The sequence below is a fragment of the Pinus tabuliformis genome, chromosome Q, assembly GCF_031772625.1.
Source record: "Pinus tabuliformis cultivar Carrire ecotype Pingquan chromosome Q, CPIR1, whole genome shotgun sequence".
Classification (NCBI taxonomy): domain Eukaryota; kingdom Viridiplantae; phylum Streptophyta; class Pinopsida; order Pinales; family Pinaceae; genus Pinus; species Pinus tabuliformis.
This window is the reverse complement of record NC_142296.1, coordinates 643972110-643993159: the sequence shown is the minus strand read 5'-3', so window position 1 is coordinate 643993159 and position 21050 is coordinate 643972110. Positions and strand designations below refer to the sequence as shown.

The 21050-nt window shown below is 38.8% G+C and overlaps 1 protein-coding gene across 1 annotated transcript; it reads left to right on the top strand.

Moving 5' to 3' along the window:
• Nucleotides 1–6175: 6175 nt before the first annotated feature.
• On the top strand, nt 6176–17479 carry LOC149221116 (CO(2)-response secreted protease-like). The gene is made up of 12 exons (XM_089385007.1): nt 6176–6603; nt 6694–6785; nt 6879–6976; nt 7050–7208; nt 8146–8257; nt 8341–8899; nt 9191–9303; nt 9385–9630; nt 9741–9855; nt 9935–9953; nt 16330–16536; nt 16769–17479. Exons 1-12 carry the CDS (start codon nt 6526–6528, stop codon nt 17326–17328), a joined length of 2358 nt encoding a protein of 785 aa, XP_089241133.1. The 5' UTR covers nt 6176–6525; the 3' UTR covers nt 17329–17479.
• The last annotated feature ends 3571 nt before the right edge of the window (nt 17480–21050 follow it).

Genomic DNA, 21050 nt, shown 5'->3' with positions numbered 1-21050 from the left:
ATGTGAAGGGGTAAGAGCAGATAATTGAGAAAATGGAGGAAATTTCATAGACATTTATAATATTTGAAATAGAAGACCAAAATAAGATAATGAAATAAACATTTAAAGAAAATCTAATTTTACACATCATGCCTGGGAGGGGAAACATATGTTCACCCTAGGTGGGTCTGGATCCTCCCCTGGTGTCACAGTAATTTATAAAAACATTAAATGAACACTAAAATTATACTTAAAATAAAAGAATCTATATTATAGATTAAAAATATATGATTTTTTTTTTTGTATTGAGGGATAGTTTTAATTCACCATACCTAACTATGTAGTACATTGTTGTAATGGCTACAGCCACCCTCCAAAATTCTGGCTCGCATGAAAATTTCGGAGCCTACCTTGGATCATGTGATTGACCATCCTTGGTCACTTATTGGTAAGCTGATGATTTCAAGCTCCCCTCCTTGATCCTAAGAGTTTTCTGTGTTCTCATCTTCATGTAGCATGTGTCATATTTGGGCATAGATGTTGTTGTTTGTCATGCAAAGGGAATGTTGTCTTGCTTCAAGGGAATTGTGTGTGTATGAGTGGTTGTCTTCACATAGACATGTTTCACACTCACCTCACACACTCATGTCACGAAGGTTGTTACATCAAGTAAAGTATCTCTTATGTATTCTGGGTGGTCTACGTTGTGTCACTAAGTGTTTGTGTGCGATCACAGTCGAGTCCTATCAATTTTATACATATGTTTCATTGATCTCACACTTAGCCATTTTCTCAAGAAACCTAGCCTCATTCAGCTTCCCGGAACTGTGCACTTTTCTTCTGCAACCATCAAGATTCCTCCCTTGCCTGTTGAAACCCCGTAATGTGCAGAGACACCAACCTCCCTTATCTGCTGAAACCCTGCAGCCCGCAGAGACCCCAACTAACACTGCTCTCCAGAAATGCGTAGAGCAGTCCAGCTGCACTGCACTTAGAAATTGCACAGAGGTTTCCTCCCAAGACCCTTATCCCGCAGTAGTGCCCTAAGCCTCAAAACCATCTAGTGTTTCCCACGTTGTCTTGTTTGTCTTGCATGCAAAAATTGTGCAGACGGGCCTCCTAGGGCCTCATTTTGACAATAGTCATTGTCTGCTAAAATTGCGTTGATCTACCTCTCAATGACTACGGGAAAAGGTGACATGCTGAAAGTGCTTCTAAGGAGTTGAGGAGAAGGACCAAGGAACCAAGTAATGGAAAATATTAGGACCACATGCAAACTCCGTCAGATGCATGATCATCTTAAGCGTAAGCATGGTAAGTAAATAACACCTTTCGAAGTACACCTCTTAATTGAGTTTGCAAGACTACGTGTCATTGTCTTATCATCCTGTCCTCAGTAACATGCATGTGTGCAAACACGAAAATTCATCTCATTTGTATATTCTACACATCTTGCTTCATTTTCACTTGTTTGAATAATTGTCGTCTTCAGCATGTTGATTGATATGTCGTGCTTGTGACCTCATTCTCGTGATGATGAAGGTTGTATTTGAGTTGTGTTCGCTATGTACAAATCCATCGCGCTCACACACGATGTTGTATGCATTGTCGCGCAAGCGTCGTCGCGGTCATTTAACGATCTATCACAAGTGTCACACTTGTCGCTCACATCGTGAGTCAGTCACACTGAGTATATGTTGTCTTGATTGTTTGAGGTGTCTTGTCATCGAGTCATGTTGAGTGTGTGTTTGCAAGGATGTGTATGCACAAGTTCACTCACTCACACACTTAGTCATTTTGCTGAAATGATGATGACCGGATCACCCTCCAATAGTCAGACCTTCGGATCAGGTACTGCTGCCTAGAACTGCATAGAGCTTAAGGCTGTCTCCTAGGCAACCTGCACTGTGCAATCCTGGAATCGATCGGGCCGACTGTCACCCAGAACAACGCAAAAGTTGCTCAGCAAGCCATTTCAATCTACGCTGCCCACATGCACATCAACTAAGCCTCTAGCTGGTCAACCAGAGATTTTGACCGGCCAGTGATGCCGGGACTCAGTCCCCCAAAAAATTGCACAAAAGCTGCAAAGCATTCTCGCTCCACTAACTAAGAAACTATGCAAACATGCCAGATAGACACCTTGTTTCTGTCATTGTCTCCCTCAAAAAATTGCGTAGTTTTCTAGCCAGTCACCTAATCAGCTGGCTTGCTGCTAACATGGAAAACTCCGCAGTTTTCATAAGCAGTCTCCTAGCTGTTCAGCATCTTGCTCAGCTCAGAAACTGCGAGGGGATGTTCAGCATGCCAACCTCCCAACGATTGTGCAGTTTGTTACCAACAGACTCTCGCAGCCCACTACGAGCTCCCTAAAAAAATTGGGCATTTTTCCCAGCAAGCCTCCTACAACCCGCTCGTACATCCCAGAGGAATTGCGTAGTTTTTGCTACCAACCCCCTCTGTTGCTTATAGTGCTTCCCTAAAAAATTGCGCAGATATTCCCTCGAGCCGAGCTAGATCCGGTAGACAGTCACTGTTGATCCAGATTGTCCATCTCAGTCTCCCAGTGACTTCTGTGAAATTTTCACCGTTAGTGCCCAGATCTCGCATCCCAGCTTGAAATATGCCTTGCATAGTTTCAAGAGCCTTGTCCTCTCTCCCAGTCACCTACATCCGGAGGCGAAAGATAATGCATCATGGTAGCCTAGGAAGTTTATGGATTTTATGTCGTCTCGTCATGAGTTATTGTAGATACATGTACATGGATAAGAAATGATGCGATGACGAACGGGATGAACATGGAGAGCACATGCAAGGAGATTTGTTTGTAAACAAACAAATGAAGAATGCACGCGAGGAGATTTTTTGGCAAATGGACAAACACATGAAGCATGCCAAACGACAAGTGAAGGAACGACATGCACATGCAACATTAATCAAACACCAAGACCATTGAAGACTTCGCACTCCTTGCCATGCGGAGGTGAAGCTATGATACACCAAGAGCACATCCATCCCTCAACAACACTGTAGTTCGACTTGAACACCATCAGCAGCATGAACATACCAACACTGTCGTGTCGAGTCGTGTCATGATTTATACTGGCCACATCACTACTGTTGGTCATACTGTTGTAAATCAATGAAATGTAACGTGGAAGTCCAAGAGACCCACATGTAATCTGAAGAGTCATGTAAAGTTGAAAATTCATGAAAGTTAAACAGTCATGAGGGAAGTCGAATAGTCATAAGGGCCAATTTCACCCTTGGCTATAAATACCCCTCATTTGTACACGCAAATGACCTTTCACCTTGGCTCCTGTCGCATAGCCTTGAGAGTTTGTAATATTCTCTTTGAGAAGCGAGAAGTGGCTCCAACGCCTTGACTACAGGGTTAGTGATTTATGGTGTACTGATGTGTCTTGGAACTTTCTCTTAATTCAGAAGAATATTAACAGGCCAACACGTTTTCGTACATGCATTGTAATTGTTTGTAAGACTATTCTTTGGACACTTGTAATGCATGTTTCTTTAACTTGTGTTAAGACAATTAAACTATTTCAGTTATTCTAATACATATGTTTATGAAAATGTGTTGTATAAGTTGTTAACGTTGTCTTTCTCATGTGGGCTGCCTCGCTGGACACTAGACATAACCATTCCCATAAACATGGTATAACGACCGTCGCACTTGCGCGGACTACTCCGTTGAGTGTTGTACGTGTTATTCCTTCTTATGTGTGTGACTGTCGCATCCATGTTGACTACTTTGCCAGAAGCTGCACATGTCCTGTTGTGTTGTGTGTCTCTGATAGATCTGGGACTTTTCCCTTTCGACTAGAGACTCACTTCCACCCTCTCCCTTTGCGATGAAAGAACCTTGACACAAGTAACACTAGAAATCACCAAGAACAAGAACGTTGTTGTTCGAAGACAAAGTAGACCACTCTCACATGCTCACAAGCAAGAGCTAAGGCATATCTTTAAGATAATGGAAATTGGGCCATCATACCGTATGCGACTCCTACACCAAACGGTGTGAGGTCTAGTTGGGACTTGATACCGGGGAGATCCTGTGAATGTTTGTGGGTCCAACACCGTCAACATACACTAAATGAGCAAGTGGCATCGATTACAACATTGGTGGCTAAAATTGGCATCAATGCATTAGTAGGGATGGGTGGAGTCCTATGAGGGTGTAGCAACTACTATATATATATATAGTCAAAATAATAAACTCCTCCACAAAGTTATGTTTCCTGTTGCCCTCCATCTAACCATAACAATTATACCCCACAAGTAGTGCATCTTTGAGGCTCAAGTGAGCTTCCATGTGGCATTTGTTGGTCAAGCTTTGCTACAAATTCTGATGGTCCAACCCCACTCGCAACATTAGTTGTTGGTGGCTCCTCACGTGACGATGCACTAAGCTACCATGTTGCACTAGCATGCAAGTCAATGTGGATCTTGTCCAATAGGTGCCAACAATGATATCCATACCTGGAAGATGTTGGGAAGTAGGTTAAGCCTTCATCTAGGTGGATGAGGACCTAGCGTTGTGTTGCATCTAAATTTTTTTCTCTCTTGTGCAGATCCATGAAAAACTCCCTGGAAGTCCCCCATGTCAAATTAGTTGACATGGAGTCCTAGTTGAAACTCCACCAATAACTTCCTTAAGAAATATAGAGGTACCTCCTTATTATTATAGGAAGGTTTGTCAAATACCATAAACCACTTATCCATCTGATTACCTAGAAATGCTTGGTAGGTGCACCAATCCATACAAATGCATTTTTTGTTGACTAGTAAAGGTCAGTTGTCTCTTGGATCAATAAACAAAGACAACAAATCTTGTTTAGTAATGTGGAGGTCTCTGATTTGGTATTTATTTAGAGAGTTTCTATAATGTTCATTCATTTTGGCCCTGTAATTAAAAGCATTGGTTAATTGGATTTGGGCATTGGAGATGCATAATACAATTAAGATTGATAACCTTGCAAGAGACAATCATGAGGGCTCTCTCGTGTTTTCGAGATCTTGAATTAGTGACTTCAATGTAGCCGAGGATGCATCAATTTCATCATTTGGATTTCTTAGTTCTTTTGGGTTTGGATGTTCTAAATTTTTGTTTGGTGATGGCGGGTTTGGGTTCTAAGTAGGTTCCATATTAACCAATTTCCATACAATTCAATATAATGATTGTGTTTAGGGTATTAATTTGGGTGTGCTTTTCCAGTTTTAAACTAAAAAATAAAACTATTAGAATGAGTAGGTGGACTCCAAATACTAGATATGATATTAACTTGGTCCTCAAAGTTGTTCCTTAATCAACAAATTTTCTCAATATCTCCCAAAAACATGACATGTCATGAGAGCCCCATATGGTAAAAAAGGGGGCTATTGGTACATAAATAAAAAAAATCTAACAGGGAAATGTGTATATTCTTAAAAACATGTGCATGTTCCTATAATACGTGTGCATTCTTACTAAGAAATGCTTATCACTAAAATGTAATTTTAATAAATAAGAAATACATATATACTTAAATTTCATAGAAATAAGGTTTTATAATATAAAAATGATAACATTTCTTTAATTTTTTTAAAATAATTTTGATGTACGGAAAATTGTAAGTGATATTATGATGATAGCAAAAATAGGCACAGCGCAGAGCAATGAAACTTTATTAAAAAGGGTAGGGCAGCGGTTGAGGAACAAAGGATTGAGAGCCCACAAAAGAAATCAATGGCGGGAAGAGAGAATTTGTCACATCGGGAGAGCTGGACTCCACTGTGAAAAAACGCGTTCCCGAGTATGAACATGCAATTTATGTGTAATATATTCTCATCATTTCGTGCATTCTCAAATTTATGATGCAATTGCGACTTTTTTTTAAAGCACGTTCAACATTGGCGCTGCAAGGATTTCCACTCACTCTGCTCGATCTCATTCTCCCAGTCCCTCCATTAAATAAAATGGTAAAATTTCTTTAATTTTTTAAAAATAATTTTGATGTAGGAAAAATTGTAAGTGACATTATGATGATAGCAAAAATAGGCACAGCGCACAGCGATGAAACTTTAGAAAAAAGGGTGGGGCAGCTGGAAGACGGAAATTGTCACATCGAAAAAGAGGCACAGCACACAGCCATGGGTAAAAAGGGTAAGCGCGTTAATATAAACCAGCGGTTGAGAACCCACAAAAGAAATCAATGGCGGGAAGAGAGAATTTGTCCCATCGAGAGAGCTGGACGCCAATGTGAAAAACGCGTTCCCGAGTATGAATTTGCAATTTTTGTGTATAATTTATTGTCGTGCATTCTCAAATTTATGATGCAATTGCGACCTTTTTTAACACGATAAGCTCGTTCAACATTGGCGCTGCAAGGATTTCCACGAATGTAAATCAGATCCAGTACAGACACCACTCACTCTGCTCGATCTCATTCTCCCTCCATTAAATAAAGCTCCGCCCTCCACCAAAGTCTTACAACGGACCCTTCAGATTGAGTAGACTGAAGTGGATAGTAGTGAGAAATATTAGTGATGGGGTTCAAGCTTTGTTTTGCATTGCTTTTTCTCTGCACTCTGCTGTTCGGCCTCACCATTGCTGACGATGGAAAGGTACGGACTCTTAATTTCTTCAAATTAGTTCTAATTTCGCTACAATATTACTCAGTTTTAATGTCGCTAATTTTATTGATCTGCATGCAGGTGCACATTGTATACCTGGGGAGTTTACTCCACAATAATAGAGAACAGCTTGTAACCAGTCATCTGGAGGTTCTTTCGTCTGTTCTCCAAAGGTATCAAATTATGAAATAAATATTCAAATTTCAGAATTGATTTTATTGTTCTTATATATATGTTTGTGTTGGGGGGTATTTGAACCTTTGCAGTCCGAGACACGCAGAGCAATCTCTGGTGCGTAGCTATACTTATGCCTTTAATGGATTCGCAGCAGTATTATCCAAAGAACAAGCGACTGCATTAGTTGGTACGTCTCGTTAACCAGTGTTGTTGTTAATGAGTTTTCCTATTCTGATATATAAATTCCCACGATTTAGCAGGGAAAGCCGGAGTATTATCAGTGTTCCCTGATCCAGTGTTAAACCTTCATACAACACACTCATGGGACTACTTAGAAAAGGACTTAGCCATGGCAGGCTCTTCTTACAGACAACCGAAATCTTCTGGAGCTGATGTCATAATAGGGTTTCTGGATACAGGTATATTAGTCTTTTGAAACTCCATTTGGTTAAGTTCAGTTTTGATTGTAGAGTTAGGGGAAAATATTTGAAATTTGACTATTTGAGAATTAGTATAATAATGAAAATGTTTATTTATTTTAAATTTATATATAAAAAATTAATTTATGAAGACATTGATGGCGTTATTTTATATTTATCAATTCTGAAAAGTGTATTTTAAAAATATTATAAATTAGTTTGGAAAATATTGGAAATTTAGGTAAGACTATAACAAAATCTGTTATAGCTTTTTGAAAATCTGAGTTATAGCTGTCAAACTTTAGGATTTTGGCTGCCCAGGGTTCTTGATGTTGCGGAATCCATTTCCACCATAAAAAATGAATCAAACACTCTACAATTCTGATTTTTTGAGTTTTTTTTTACCCTATTCAACAAAGAAAAATGTGGTTGGGGTTGGAATATGTGTAGGATCAATGTTTTTTTGTTCACTCTCTTGTTTTTCTCTCTATTCAATTGAGAAAACCAAATTTGGAAACATATTTTTAACCATTTCTAAAATCTTCAATCTAATTAAATTTAAAGAAATGAAACTTTGAAATATGTTAAGAGTAATATGTTTGTCCTAAAAACACTCTATAGTTTAGTTGGTCCGAGAACACACTCTCTACTTTAGTATGATAGGGATTTAATATAATATTCTGTTCAAGGTTTTGATTTTATTCCATTAAATTAAAAAATAATAACATAAAATAAATGGTTAAATTATAATTAATAATTAAAAATTGATTCTTCATTTATTAATCATTTACATCAAAGAAATTTAAGAGATTAAATCCGGTGCAATTTTTTTTATACCTTAGTAGATTTGAAATTAAATAAATCTATTATAACGATTTTTAATTATTTTTTAAACAAATTCATATAACTTGTGAGAAAATAAAATTTTATCTTGAAGGCATTTGGCCGGAAGCAGCCAGCTTCAGTGATAAGGGTATGGGCCCTGTTCCTTCGCGGTGGAAGGGAAAGTGCGTTGAGGGAGAAGATTTCAATGCCTCCAACTGCAACAGGTGACCTATGCAACTGAAATAAGTTCGTTGTTTCTACTTTGGTGTGATTCAGTACAGCTAAAATAATGTAATTGTTTTAACAGGAAAATAATTGGGGCAAGATATTACTCAGGTGGAGAGGACGATGATTTGGTGACAAGTATTAAACCGAAAGATATATCGCCACCAAGTGCGACTGCAAGAGATTATCAGGGCCATGGCACGTTTACAGCTTCCACTGCAGCTGGCAGCTTTGTGGATAATGCAAACTATAATGGTCTCGCTAAGGGAAAAGCCAGAGGTGGACCGGCCAGTTCCTCTACCAGAATTGCCATGTATAGGGTTTGTGGGCTGGACTATGGGTGTCCTGGTGTGCAGATTTTAGCTGCCTTTGACGATGCAGTTAAAGATGGAGTGGATATTGTATCCATCTCAATTGGAGTTCGGTCCAGTAATCAGGCCGATTTTATGAACGATGCAATTGCCATAGGAGCATTTCATGCTACTCAGAAAGGAATTCTGGTTGTATCCTCTGCAGGAAACGAGGGACCGGATTCCCAAACCGTGGTTAATGCTGCACCATGGATTATTACAGTTGGAGCGACCTCAATCGAACGGGATTTCCAGTCAAACGTTGTGTTAGGCAACGGTAAGATTATTCAGGTGAGAACAAGGTGTTAGGCAACAGTATAATGTTTTTTCTTTTTACACAACAATTAATAATTTCATTTCTGCCATTCAAGAGCATGCCTGTTCCTAATAGTATTAAGGACCGTTTTATAAAGAAGTCGACTGAAGGGGCAATAAAATGCAGTTTCGTCACTCTCTAGAATGATCAAACAGATGTGGATTAGTTCTATAAACAAACCTGTTGTAAAATGCATATACATTTTTCGCGATTTGTAGATCCAGTATTTTGGGATTTGGCTGTAAAAAATTGTACTGTGCATTTAGGGTAAGGGGATCACATTTTCGAATCTCAGCCAATCGGCCGTGCACCCGCTTGTGTACGGAGGAAGCATACCTGCCCAGTCCTGTGACCGACCCTTTGACCCAGTAGCGGCAAGGTAAATTAAAATATACAATGTAGGAATTTTATAATTATATTTTTCATGAACAGGGGAAATTCAAAGCAAGGTATTGTGCAGCAATTGTGTTCTAGAGTGCTTAGATGCAAACAAAACGAAAGGAAAGATTGTAGTCTGTATTGCAAATGAGACAGCTACATCGAGGGGATACATGATGGCAGAAATCGAGGACTTCACTGGAGCCGTAGGCGTGATTGTCGTGGACAACTTACAGCTATATGAAGCATTTGAGTACGGTACCTTTGCAGGAACTGCAATAAGTAAATCGTCTGCAACAGAGATATTTTCTTACATAAAGTCAACCAGGTGCGTTCGCATACAATTCCAGCTCTTTTCACATGTTTATATCGATTCATTTGGCTCATCCAATTACAGTGTGGCTGTTTATTATAATCTTCCAAGCCTTGTCATTATAGAAATCCTGTTGCAACAATTACTCCATCAACGGTGGTTGCAAATGAGAAGCCGGCTCCTGTTGTTGCACCTTTTTCATCAAGAGGTCCTGGAGCGCTGACCCAGAACATTCTCAAGGTAAGTAGTGGCCAATTAACTTTCAGAAGCTAATTATGAGAGATCATCACAACCTGAATCCTTCAATTGATATTTGCAGCCAGACATCAGCGCACCAGGTTGTTGAAATCTAATTTCAACGCAGTCGTACGCTCCCCAAAACCGCCAGCAAAAAACCACAAACCGGTTTAAAGATTTCTCGGACCGCCTACCTGCAGAGAATGGTTTTCGTACACAAGGGCCCGAGAAAATGTGGAGCTGACACGTGGTTCAGCCCTGACGTAACGCAACGTCATTTTCTCGGAGGATAAAGTTCAGCACTTGTTGGTCTTCCGATATTGCCCTCCACCGTCGGATGTGCTCCACCTTCTTCAACCGTTGATTGCCCGAAGCTGCTCCAAACCTGCATACGGCAAATATTAAATTCAATGCATTGCGTGGAGTAAAAGGTTTATGGTTGACCGCCGTAGGTGAGAGAGAGTCATTGAATTTAATGGTGCTACGTAGATTTAGGTGGGCCTTTTTATTATGGGTATGGGCACGTATAATATATGTCTTTTATATATATTTCTTATATACGGCATGTATTAAATGTGAAAACATATGTAATAAGTTTTTATGTTTTTGAGTGTGTTGACTTTTATTATGCATTGCACACGGGAGGTAAAATACATAGGTGTTCACAGCAACGAAAGATTGATGATGGCGCAGTAAAAGGTGAAACACACAGCAGTGTGTAAAAAGATAGAACCAGGTGATGTAATTTCTGGAATAGCAAAAACCATGTGTGGTTTTGCACAAGCAGTGCATAAAGAAAATGGTGAAGCCTAAGTTGTTTTTACACCAGTGAATGTAAATTTTGTTTTACAGCAGTAAGCTCATGTAAACTTTTGTTACAGCAGTAAGTTGTTTTTCACAGCAGTGAATATGAAAATGATTTTACAGTGGTAAATTTTTGTATCAGGTTTTAATGAATAGAAAATATTTTGTGGTGAAATACTCTGTCTCTCAGTGAAATTTCTTTTAAGTCTTCTGTGTGCACAAAAGATCTTGGAGCAAAAGAAACAGAGCATTGTCTCTGTGTGTTTGTTTATTTGGTTTTTGGTATTTTCCCCATTAAAAATACCCAACAGTGGTATCGGAGCAGGTTTAGGCTCTTTAAAGAAGTTAAAGAAGCTGAAGGGAGAAGGTTGTTGCTGCAGCAAAACTTCTCAGGTAGACAGAAGACAGTCAACAAAAGATTCAGGTATTTCAAAAGTTTTTTTTGTGTTGCTGAAGAAGCAGTGATTTGTTTTAAATACACAGTCAAGGAATGGCCAGCACAAGCACTGGTATGGGTTTGTTTAACACCCAGCTCCCACAGTTTAATGGGAAGAACTATGACTACTGGTCAATAACTATGACAGCTCTGCTTGCTTCCCAAGATTTATGGGAAATAGTTGAAGAAGGCTTTGAAGAACCAGCAGATGAAACTGAGTTCAATGCATTAACTCAAGGAGAGAAGGATCTGCTGAAGAACAATAGGAAGAAAGATTCAAAAGCCCGTGTGTTGTTGTATCTAGCAGTAGACCAGAGTATGTTTCCAAGGTTAGCAGCAGCTAAGACAGCCAATGAAGCATGGCAAACCCTCAAGACAGCCTATCAAGGCATGGAGAGAGTGAAGACAGCAAAGCTACAATTGCTGAGAAAGGATTTTGAGAACTTGAACATGAAGGAGTCAGATAACATTGACTCATTCTTCACTCATGTGATTGGTGTAATCACACAAATGAGAACTCATGGAGAAACCATTGAAGACAGAAGAATTGTGGAGAAAATATTGAGGGTCTTACCCTCAAGGTTTGATGCCATAGTCACCACCATTGAAGAGACAAAGGATCTCTCAAGCTATTCAGTTGATGAGCTGCATGCATCACTGATAACACATGAGCAGAGGTTGAGTAGGAATGAAAACTCATCTCTTGAGCAAGCCTTCAAGACCCAGATGTCCTTTGGAAGAGGCAGAGGTCAAGGCAGAGGAAACAAAAGAGGAAGAGGCAGAAGCCAGAACAGAGGTGGAAGGAACAGCCCATCAAATGCACAAGGAAGAGGCAGCAATCCAAATCAGAACCAATGTCAAGGCAGCAGCCAACAAAGAGATCAGTATCAGGCTCAAGGACAAAGGTATGATAAATCTAATGTTCAATGCTATTATTGCAAAAAGTATGGACATTATGCTAGTGATTGTAGAAAGAAACAGCATGATATGAACAACAGACAAAATGCAAATGTTACAAGAGAAAACAACAGTCAAGAAAATGTCCTGTTAGCTTGTAACATGGCTGAAACACATAGTGAGGACATATGGTTTTTAGACTCAGGTTGCAGCAACCATATGACCGGAAACATAGCCTTCTTTTCTGCCCTAGATAAAAATGTGAAATCAGAAGTCACACTAGGAACTGATAGTAAAGTGTCTGTTATGGGAAGAGGAGAAATAAAAATACTTTCAAAGCAAGGAGAAAGGAAAACCATAGCAGATGTATACTATGTCCCCGGAATGAGATGTAATCTCTTGAGTATTGGACAGCTTGTCCATAAGGGCTACAATGTTTTCTTTAAAAATGATGTGTGCACCATCATGGATATACCACCCAGCAAAAGATGCATTGCTGAAGTGAAGATGACAAGGAACAGGATGTTCCCTCTCCGGATCAGGGCAGACATGAAGAACAAAAGGGAAATGGCAGCAGTCACCGAAGAGGCCTTCCAAAGCGTGCCAAAGGATGAAAATTGGTTGTGGCACTTGAGATTTGGTCATCTCAATTTTGGAGGTCTAAACTTGTTGAGTAGGAAAGGAATGGTAAGAGGATTACCATTGATAGAGAAACCGGACAGCCTATGTGAAGGCTGCATTTTGGGAAAACAACACAGAGAAAGTTTTCCATCAGGGAAGAGCATAAGGGCAAAGACACCCTTAGAGATTATCCACTCAGATTTGTGTGGACCAATGCAAGCTCCATCATTAGCAGGCAGCCTATATTTCTTGACATTCATTGATGATTTTACAAGAAAGACTTGGATATATTTCCTCAAGAACAAAAGTGAAGTCTTTGAGAAATTCCAAAACTTCAAAGCATTTGTTGAAAACCAAAGCGGGCTGCACATTAAAGTTTTGAGAACTGATAGAGGAGGTGAATATATCTCCAAGGAATTCCTAAGATTTTGTAGAGAAAATGGAATACATAAACAGTTTACAGCAAGGTACACTCCACAGCAAAATGGAGTTGCTGAAAGGAAGAACAGAACCATCATGGAGATGGCAAGGAGCATGTTGAAGGCAAAGCATTTGCCAAATGAGTATTGGGCTGAAGCTGTACATTGTGCAGTTTATATATTGAACAGGTGTCCTACAAAAGCAGTCATGAACAAAGTGCCAGAAGAGGCATGGAGTGGGAGAAAACAAGGAGTCACCCACATGAGAGTTTTTGGGTGTGTGGCCTATGCACACATTCCGGATCAGCTAAGGAGGAAGTTGGACAGCAAAGGGGAGAAATGCATCTTCATTGGATACAGTGATGAATCCAAAGCCTACAGGCTGTACATTCCATCTACCAAGAAGTTCTTTGTCAGCAGGGATGTTCAATTCATTGAAGAGGAAGCTTGGGATGGAAGCATAGAGAAAACAGTGAATGTCAAAAACTGTTTGTCTCACGATGAAGATGAAGAGGAGGTGGCTGAAATGAATCCCCAAACAGCAGCGCCAACACAAGGACAGCAAGGGACACCATTGAGGATCAATGAGAATGTTTCTCCAAGCACACCACAAGGAGGAAACTCAAGTGCATCTTCAAGCACTTGCACACCAAGTGAAAGAGGTAAGAAGTTTAGAAATCTAAGTGACATTTATGAAGAAGGAATGAATTCCTTATTTGCCTTGTATTGTCATGTTGATGATCCTATTCATTTTGAAGAAGCAATTAAAGATAGGAAATGGATAGAAGCTATGGATGAGGAGATGAATGCCATAGAGAGAAACAAAACATGGGATTTGGTTGAGTTACCAAAAGGCAAAGAAGTTATTGGTGTGAAATGGGTCTACAAGACCAAGAGCAATGCTGAAGGCAAGATTGAAAGGCACAAGGCAAGGCTGGTTGTCAAAGGCTACAAGCAGCAGTATGGGAGAGATTATGAGGAGACTTTCGCCCCGGTTGCAAGAATGGAAACCGTGAGAGCAGTGTTGTCCATGGCAGCACAAAACAAATGGAAAGTCTACCAAATGGATGTGAAATCAGCATTCCTAAATGGAGTGTTAATGGAAGAGGTTTATGTGGAACAGCCTCTCGGATATGAGAAGAAAGGTGAAGAGCACAAAGTGTGCAAATTGAAGAAAGCTCTTTATGGGCTGAAGCAAGCGCCAAGAGCATGGTACAGCAGGATAGATTCATATCTATTGGATAATGAATTTGACAAATGTGAAGGAGAACCCACAGTCTACATCAAAGAAAAGGATGGTAAGATTTTGATTGTGGTCTTATATGTTGATGATGTTATTTTCACAGGTAATGATGATCAGCTCATTAAGAATTTTAAATCAGTCATGAAGGATGAATTTGAAATGACTGACATGGGTTTCTTGAGATACTTCTTAGGCATAGAAGTAGATCAAAATGAAAAAGGAATTTTTATATCTCAAGCAAGATATGTAAATCAAATTTTGAGCAGATTTAAGATGGAAGAATGCAAGGCAGCCATCACTCCCACAGTAATGGGATTAAAGCTCAGCAGAGAGGACAGCAGCAAGGATTTTGATCCTAGTTTGTACAAGAGTATTGTAGGCAGCCTCATGTACTTAACAGCTACTAGGCCTGATTTAATGTATGCTGTTAGTTTAATTTCCAGGTTCATGGAGAGGCCAAAGGAGGCACATTGGCAGGCAGCAAAGAGAATTTTGAGGTATGTCAAAGGCACCAAAATGTTTGGAATTTTATATCATGCCTCAGAACATTCAGATTTGGTTGGGTACACAGATAGCGATTGGGCTGGAAGTGTAGATGATCGGAAGAGCACTTCCGGTTATGTTTTTAATATGGGTTCAGGAGCCATTTCATGGGCTTCTAAGAAGCAGTCCATTGTAGCATTGTCTACAGCAGAGGCTGAATATGTGGCAGCGACAGCAGCAGCTTGTCAGGCAGTGTGGATGAGAAGAATGTTGAGAAGCTTAGGCCAAGAGCAGGCAAAAGCGACAGTGATCTTTTGTGACAATAGCTCAGCTATTGCACTGTCAAAGAATTCAGTGTTTCATAAGAGAACGAAACACATTGATACAAGGTTTCACTACATCAGAGAATTAGTGAACAATGGAGAAATTGTCCTAGAACATTGCAGGACTCAAGAGCAGGTAGCAGACATCTTGACAAAGCCACTTGATCAGAAGAGCTTTGAATTTTTGAGAAAGTGTCTCGGTATGACCGAATGCCCAGCTGTTGAAATTAAAGGGGAGTGTTGAAATCTAATTTCAACGCAGTCGTACGCTCCCCAAAACCGCCAGCAAAAACCACAAACCGGTTTAAAGATTTCTCGGACCGCCTACCTGCAGAGAATGGTTTTCGTACACAAGGGCCCGAGAAAATGTGGAGCTGACACGTGGTTCAGCCCTGACGTAACGCAACGTCATTTTCTCGGAGGATAAAGTTCAGCACTTGTTGGTCTTCCGATATTGCCCTCCACCGTCGGATGTGCTCCACCTTCTTCAACCGTTGATTGCCCGAAGCTGCTCCAAACCTGCATACGGCAAATATTAAATTCAATGCATTGCGTGGAGTAAAAGGTTTATGGTTGACCGCCGTAGGTGAGAGAGAGTCATTGAATTTAATGGTGCTACGTAGATTTAGGTGGGCCTTTTTATTATGGGTATGGGCACGTATAATATATGTCTTTTATATATATTTCTTATATACGGCATGTATTAAATGTGAAAACATATGTAATAAGTTTTTATGTTTTTGAGTGTGTTGACTTTTATTATGCATTGCACACGGGAGGTAAAATACATAGGTGTTCACAGCAACGAAAGATTGATGATGGCGCAGTAAAAGGTGAAACACACAGCAGTGTGTAAAAAGATAGAACCAGGTGATGTAATTTCTGGAATAGCAAAAACCATGTGTGGTTTTGCACAAGCAGTGCATAAAGAAAATGGTGAAGCCTAAGTTGTTTTTACACCAGTGAATGTAAATTTTGTTTTACAGCAGTAAGCTCATGTAAACTTTTGTTACAGCAGTAAGTTGTTTTTCACAGCAGTGAATATGAAAATGATTTTACAGTGGTAAATTTTTGTATCAGGTTTTAATGAATAGAAAATATTTTGTGGTGAAATACTCTGTCTCTCAGTGAAATTTCTTTTAAGTCTTCTGTGTGCACAAAAGATCTTGGAGCAAAAGAAACAGAGCATTGTCTCTGTGTGTTTGTTTATTTGGTTTTTGGTATTTTCCCCATTAAAAATACCCAACACAGGTCTGAACATCATTGCTGCATGGGATGATGCCAATCCAGATTATCTAGACCCAGGCCCATTTCTTCCAGAGAAGATGTCTACCACATTTTACATGATGTCTGGAACATCCGTAGCAGTTCCTCATGTTAGCGGAGCTGCTGCATTTTTAAAATCTATGAATCCTACTTGGAGCCCCTCTGTTATCAGATCAGCCCTGATGACAACAGGTACTTATGATCAGGTTTTATTCTTGAAATGCATAATCCCTTAAACCAACTTTTTTCGAGTACTTATGGCCATCCTTGAAGTCAAGTATTGAATTAGTTCAACTAGTGATTGTAGTCAATGTTAATGGTAATGGGTATTTAATTATTTCAATGTCAGCATACCTCTTTCACAAAAATTCCTGTTTCACAACTGCCTCTTTTTCTAACTTCTGCACTGTAATGTATATGGCAGCCATTGTAAGGAACAATATAGGAAATTTTTTGACTAATGCATCAGATATCGCTGGGACGCCATTTGATTTTGGAGCGGGAGTAGTAAATCCAATCGGAGCTCTGCAACCAGGACTTGTATATGAAACATCAATCGATGATTACTTCCACTTTCTGTGTAATTACGGTCTAGACTCTGAGAATATCAAGCTCATCGCTGCAAATAAAACCTATAGGTGTCCGTCCGGTGCAAAGGTGGATCTGATCAGTAACATGAACTATCCAAGTATAGCCATTTCCAAGTTAAATGTTGTGAATGGGAGCACAATTGTAAGCAGAAGCGTCACAAACATCAGTCCTGATCTCGCACCCACTTACAAGGTTACCATCGGTGCACCTCCGGGTCTGAGTGTGAAGGTCTCTCCAGAAATTCTTCAATTCTCTCAAACTTCCAAGAAGCTATCTTTCGACGTAGTTTTTACACCAACCAAGGTTGCCACCAAAGGATATGTTTTCGGTTCGCTCGTTTGGAGCGATGGAAAGCATAACGTTCGTACTCCTTTTGCAGTGAATCTGGTGTGACCAACCTTATAGAGGGTCAAGTAATAAAACAAACGAAACCAGCAAGGCTGCTTATTGCTTGCATAGACCATAAAGTGATAAACAAGCGAAACTAGCTTTTTGTAAACCTGTTTTTTGTTAGATATAATTATCTCTCGCAATTTCTTGCACAGTCATCAATATAATGGTAAAGATGGAAAAAATGAGTTTCTAAATTTGTTTTTTTGTTAGATATAATTATCTCTGGTGATTTCTTGCACAGTCATCAATATAATGGAAAAGTGGGAAAAAATGAGTTTCCACATTTGGAACACATAAACAGTTTACCAAAATTTTGAAATTTTTTTAATATTTTCTGAAATAAATACATTTATTTTATAAATGTTACCAAAATTTTGAAATTTTTTTAATATTTTCTGAAATAAATACATTTATTTTATAAATGTCACACTGATGAGATTATTGTAAATTGATTCTAAACACTAAAAACTCCACAAGCCAATTACAACAAACCAACCTACTTCCAAAACACATAACTAAGAAAATATTGTTTCCCAAATCACAGGAACTCAGATAAGTATTCAACATATAAGATAACTATTCAACATATAAAAATGAGGAAGAAGAAAGCAACCCTCATTTGATAAGGTAGATCAATTCCTTAAGAATGTTGTCTGAGAGAGGGGTCTTGAAGTTTAAGGGCAAGAATCCTTTAAAAAGTCTACCCTAACTCATAAAAGCATGCCCACAAAATCCTCAATTTTGAAGGACTACTTTCTACATTATTTCACCCTCAAAATTACAAAACATTATTCACGTGGTATTGTATCATAATAAAAGTTTAATAAATATTTATTGTTGTAAGTATGGTGAGGAAACACCCCTCGTTGTGGTATTGTATCATAATAAAAGTTTAATAAATATTTATTGTTGTAAGTATGGTGAGGAAACACCCCTCGTTGTGATAGAGGCAGTTATATACCTCAGAATAGGGGGTCTGGGTCATCGCCAAAGCTAGGGGATTCTTTCTCAACACAAAGAGGGATACTTCTACAAAGGCCCTGAGAGGTAGCAATGCCCACATCCTCGGCTTTCCAAAACATTGGGAATATCATATCTATTGGGAGGTTATATGATTCCCCGTTTGTTCATAACCAAAACCCCATCCAAGATGGGGTGGGGCTATTCTCTCATTAAAATAAAAACATGTTGATGGAGATTTTTATTTATATATTATTATAATTGTATTTGTTGATATATATTAAAGTTATTTTCATAAATTTATTGGTTTATAAAATATGGAAAATATCAACCACATTTATTAATGTAGTTGTGTTATTTTACCCACGGATGTATGTGGGCTTAATTCATTAACCATGGTTGAAAAGGGTTGACTAAGGATTGACATGGTCAACCATTAACTGTATTATTATTATATTGATTTAACAATGTTACATTGATATTGACTTGCCATTATCAACTATGGTTAACAATGATTAATGTTACATTAATCTTAATGTTAATGTTACATTGGTTGATAATGGCTTAACATTGTTGACCATGGTTGAAACCCATGAGGCGTAGACCAGTTGCCTTGCATGGGGTTTAATCCCCACGAGGGCATGGGGAAGGGCTAGGATTGGAAGCTAGTGCTTTGGGGGAATTAAACTTCCCAAGGGGCATCTAGGCTCGACCGAGCGTTGCAAAATCCTAGTGATAAGCATCTCATCATGGGTGGATCGGTATTCTTCCAACTAATAAGCAAGCTGACCCCGGCCTAGGCTTAGCCTAATTTAAAAAAATACATACTGACCATGGTTGATATTACATTAATCTTAATGCTAATGTTGATATTACATTAATGGTTGAAGTGAGATGTTGGGGTTGACCTTAGTTGACCATGATTACGAATAGTTACCATGGTTGATGTTAGTTGAGCATGATTAAACCAAGGATTAAGGGGAAGATTATGGTTGACCAAGGCTAGAAAATGTTGACAACTGACGTGTGTGGAGTGGATTCATTAACCATGGTTGACCACGGCTGTAGAGGGATGATTAGGTTGGCTATGGTTGACGATAGTTGACAAGGTTGATCAATGTTGAAGAGGGTTGACTAAGATTGATTGAATTTGGCCAAGGTCAACCATTGATATAACAATGTATTATTGTTACATCAATCTAATGATGTTACATTACTATTGACCATTTTTACATTCAAAGGGATCGTGCGGTCTTACTTATTTTATCTAGTTGGCTTTATGATACCTTAATGATTTCCTTCCAGTAATTGGTAATCAAAGAGATAAGTGAGTCTCCATGACATAACTCTTACTTGGTGAGTCTTTACCAAGGCTCGTCATAATTCCACTCGGCTACCAAATTTAGCTTTGTTGTTAGGAGTTCACTTTGTTCATCAAACTTTGCTAGTTCACTTCCATCATCCCCCATGATCCCCCGTAAGGTAACATCCCTCACATTTGGTTATTCATGGAAGTGGTAAGAGGTGGTAGTAATCCCCAAGGCTAAATGACCTTCCTCGGGCCTCGCCCTTGGGAGCCTCATGTTTAATGAGTCTCTTTCTATCCTTTAGTCGAGTACCTTTTAATGGTCGAATATAGCTTCAAATGATATGGGTTTCCTAGGGAACAATGAAGGCTTAATCAATTGTCAACAATAACCCTCTCATGAGGTCTAAGTGGGCATTCCATTTGGTTGAGCAAGGAGAGCATGACAAGAATGCAGTCCATACAACCCGCTAATCTAATGAGGAAAGGTCTAGGGTGTATTCTTATAGGCATAAAATATTATACAAGACTATAACAGGTGTGTTAGTGCATGTAGGTGGGTTTTCAGGTTCTAGATTTGAAGTTGGTTCTAGTTCCACATGTGAGGAATCAACCTGAGGTCTTCTAACTAAAACTAATTTTATCCTCTAATTTCACAACAAGGAAAATTACATGTTTATAACACAAAAATTATTTGATAATATCATATAAATAAATTTGCATTTATAACATATCAAACATTTTAATAATTTTAATCATAGAAATTTGAATAAATAAAATAACAAATGGAAGAATACATGATCTGGTGGCTCGGTTGAGGTGTTCCTGCTCAGGTTGCCCAACTAAATTTGCCACCCTACCAACTAGAATATATATTTTTTTATACGTAACATTTCACTTGAATGGAATTATGTCCTTATTATGCTAGGCTCCCTCACTTATTATATATATAAGGGAGGATAGAGTTGTATATTTTGTCATCATTGTATTGCCTTGGAGAATCCTTGTACAAAGAAATACATTAGGGTGCATGAGAAAACCCTAGAATAAAAAGGATATGTCTTCTATGTTTCATGGAGAGTTTTTTTTTTTTGTGAATTTTAGGTTTTCTTGTGTGATTCTAGAGTTTATGTTATGCATGTAGACCCTAGAGAAGAACATGGAGTTGGTGTTATTCATGATGATGATTATGAAGGATCTTGTTGTACTACTAGATTTTATAACCTAGTAGAAGACATGGTCATTGGAGATAACACCATGAATAATTTTAAAACCTTATTCTTATAGGATGTGAGGCTACCAAAATATCATGATGACAAGAAATTGATGGGTCTTGAGCATGTTGTGATGTCTTTGTTAAAAGACAAGTTGATTATTACATCTTTCATGACGTTCCATGGAGGTGGTGTTGTTTATGTTAATGTAAGATTTGAAGACCAAATATTTGAGTACACAA

Excerpts from the sequence above, each read along its gene's own strand:
- LOC149221116 (XM_089385007.1), top strand. The coding sequence starts at position 6,526 with ATGGGGTTCAAGCTTTGTTTTGCATTGCTTTTTCTCTGCACTCTGCTG. Across the intron at positions 8,258-8,340 it reads AATGCCTCCAACTGCAACAG|GAAAATAATTGGGGCAAGAT; the intron begins GTGACCTATGCA and ends TTGTTTTAACAG. Across the intron at positions 16,537-16,768 it reads ATCAGCCCTGATGACAACAG|CCATTGTAAGGAACAATATA; the intron begins GTACTTATGATC and ends TGTATATGGCAG.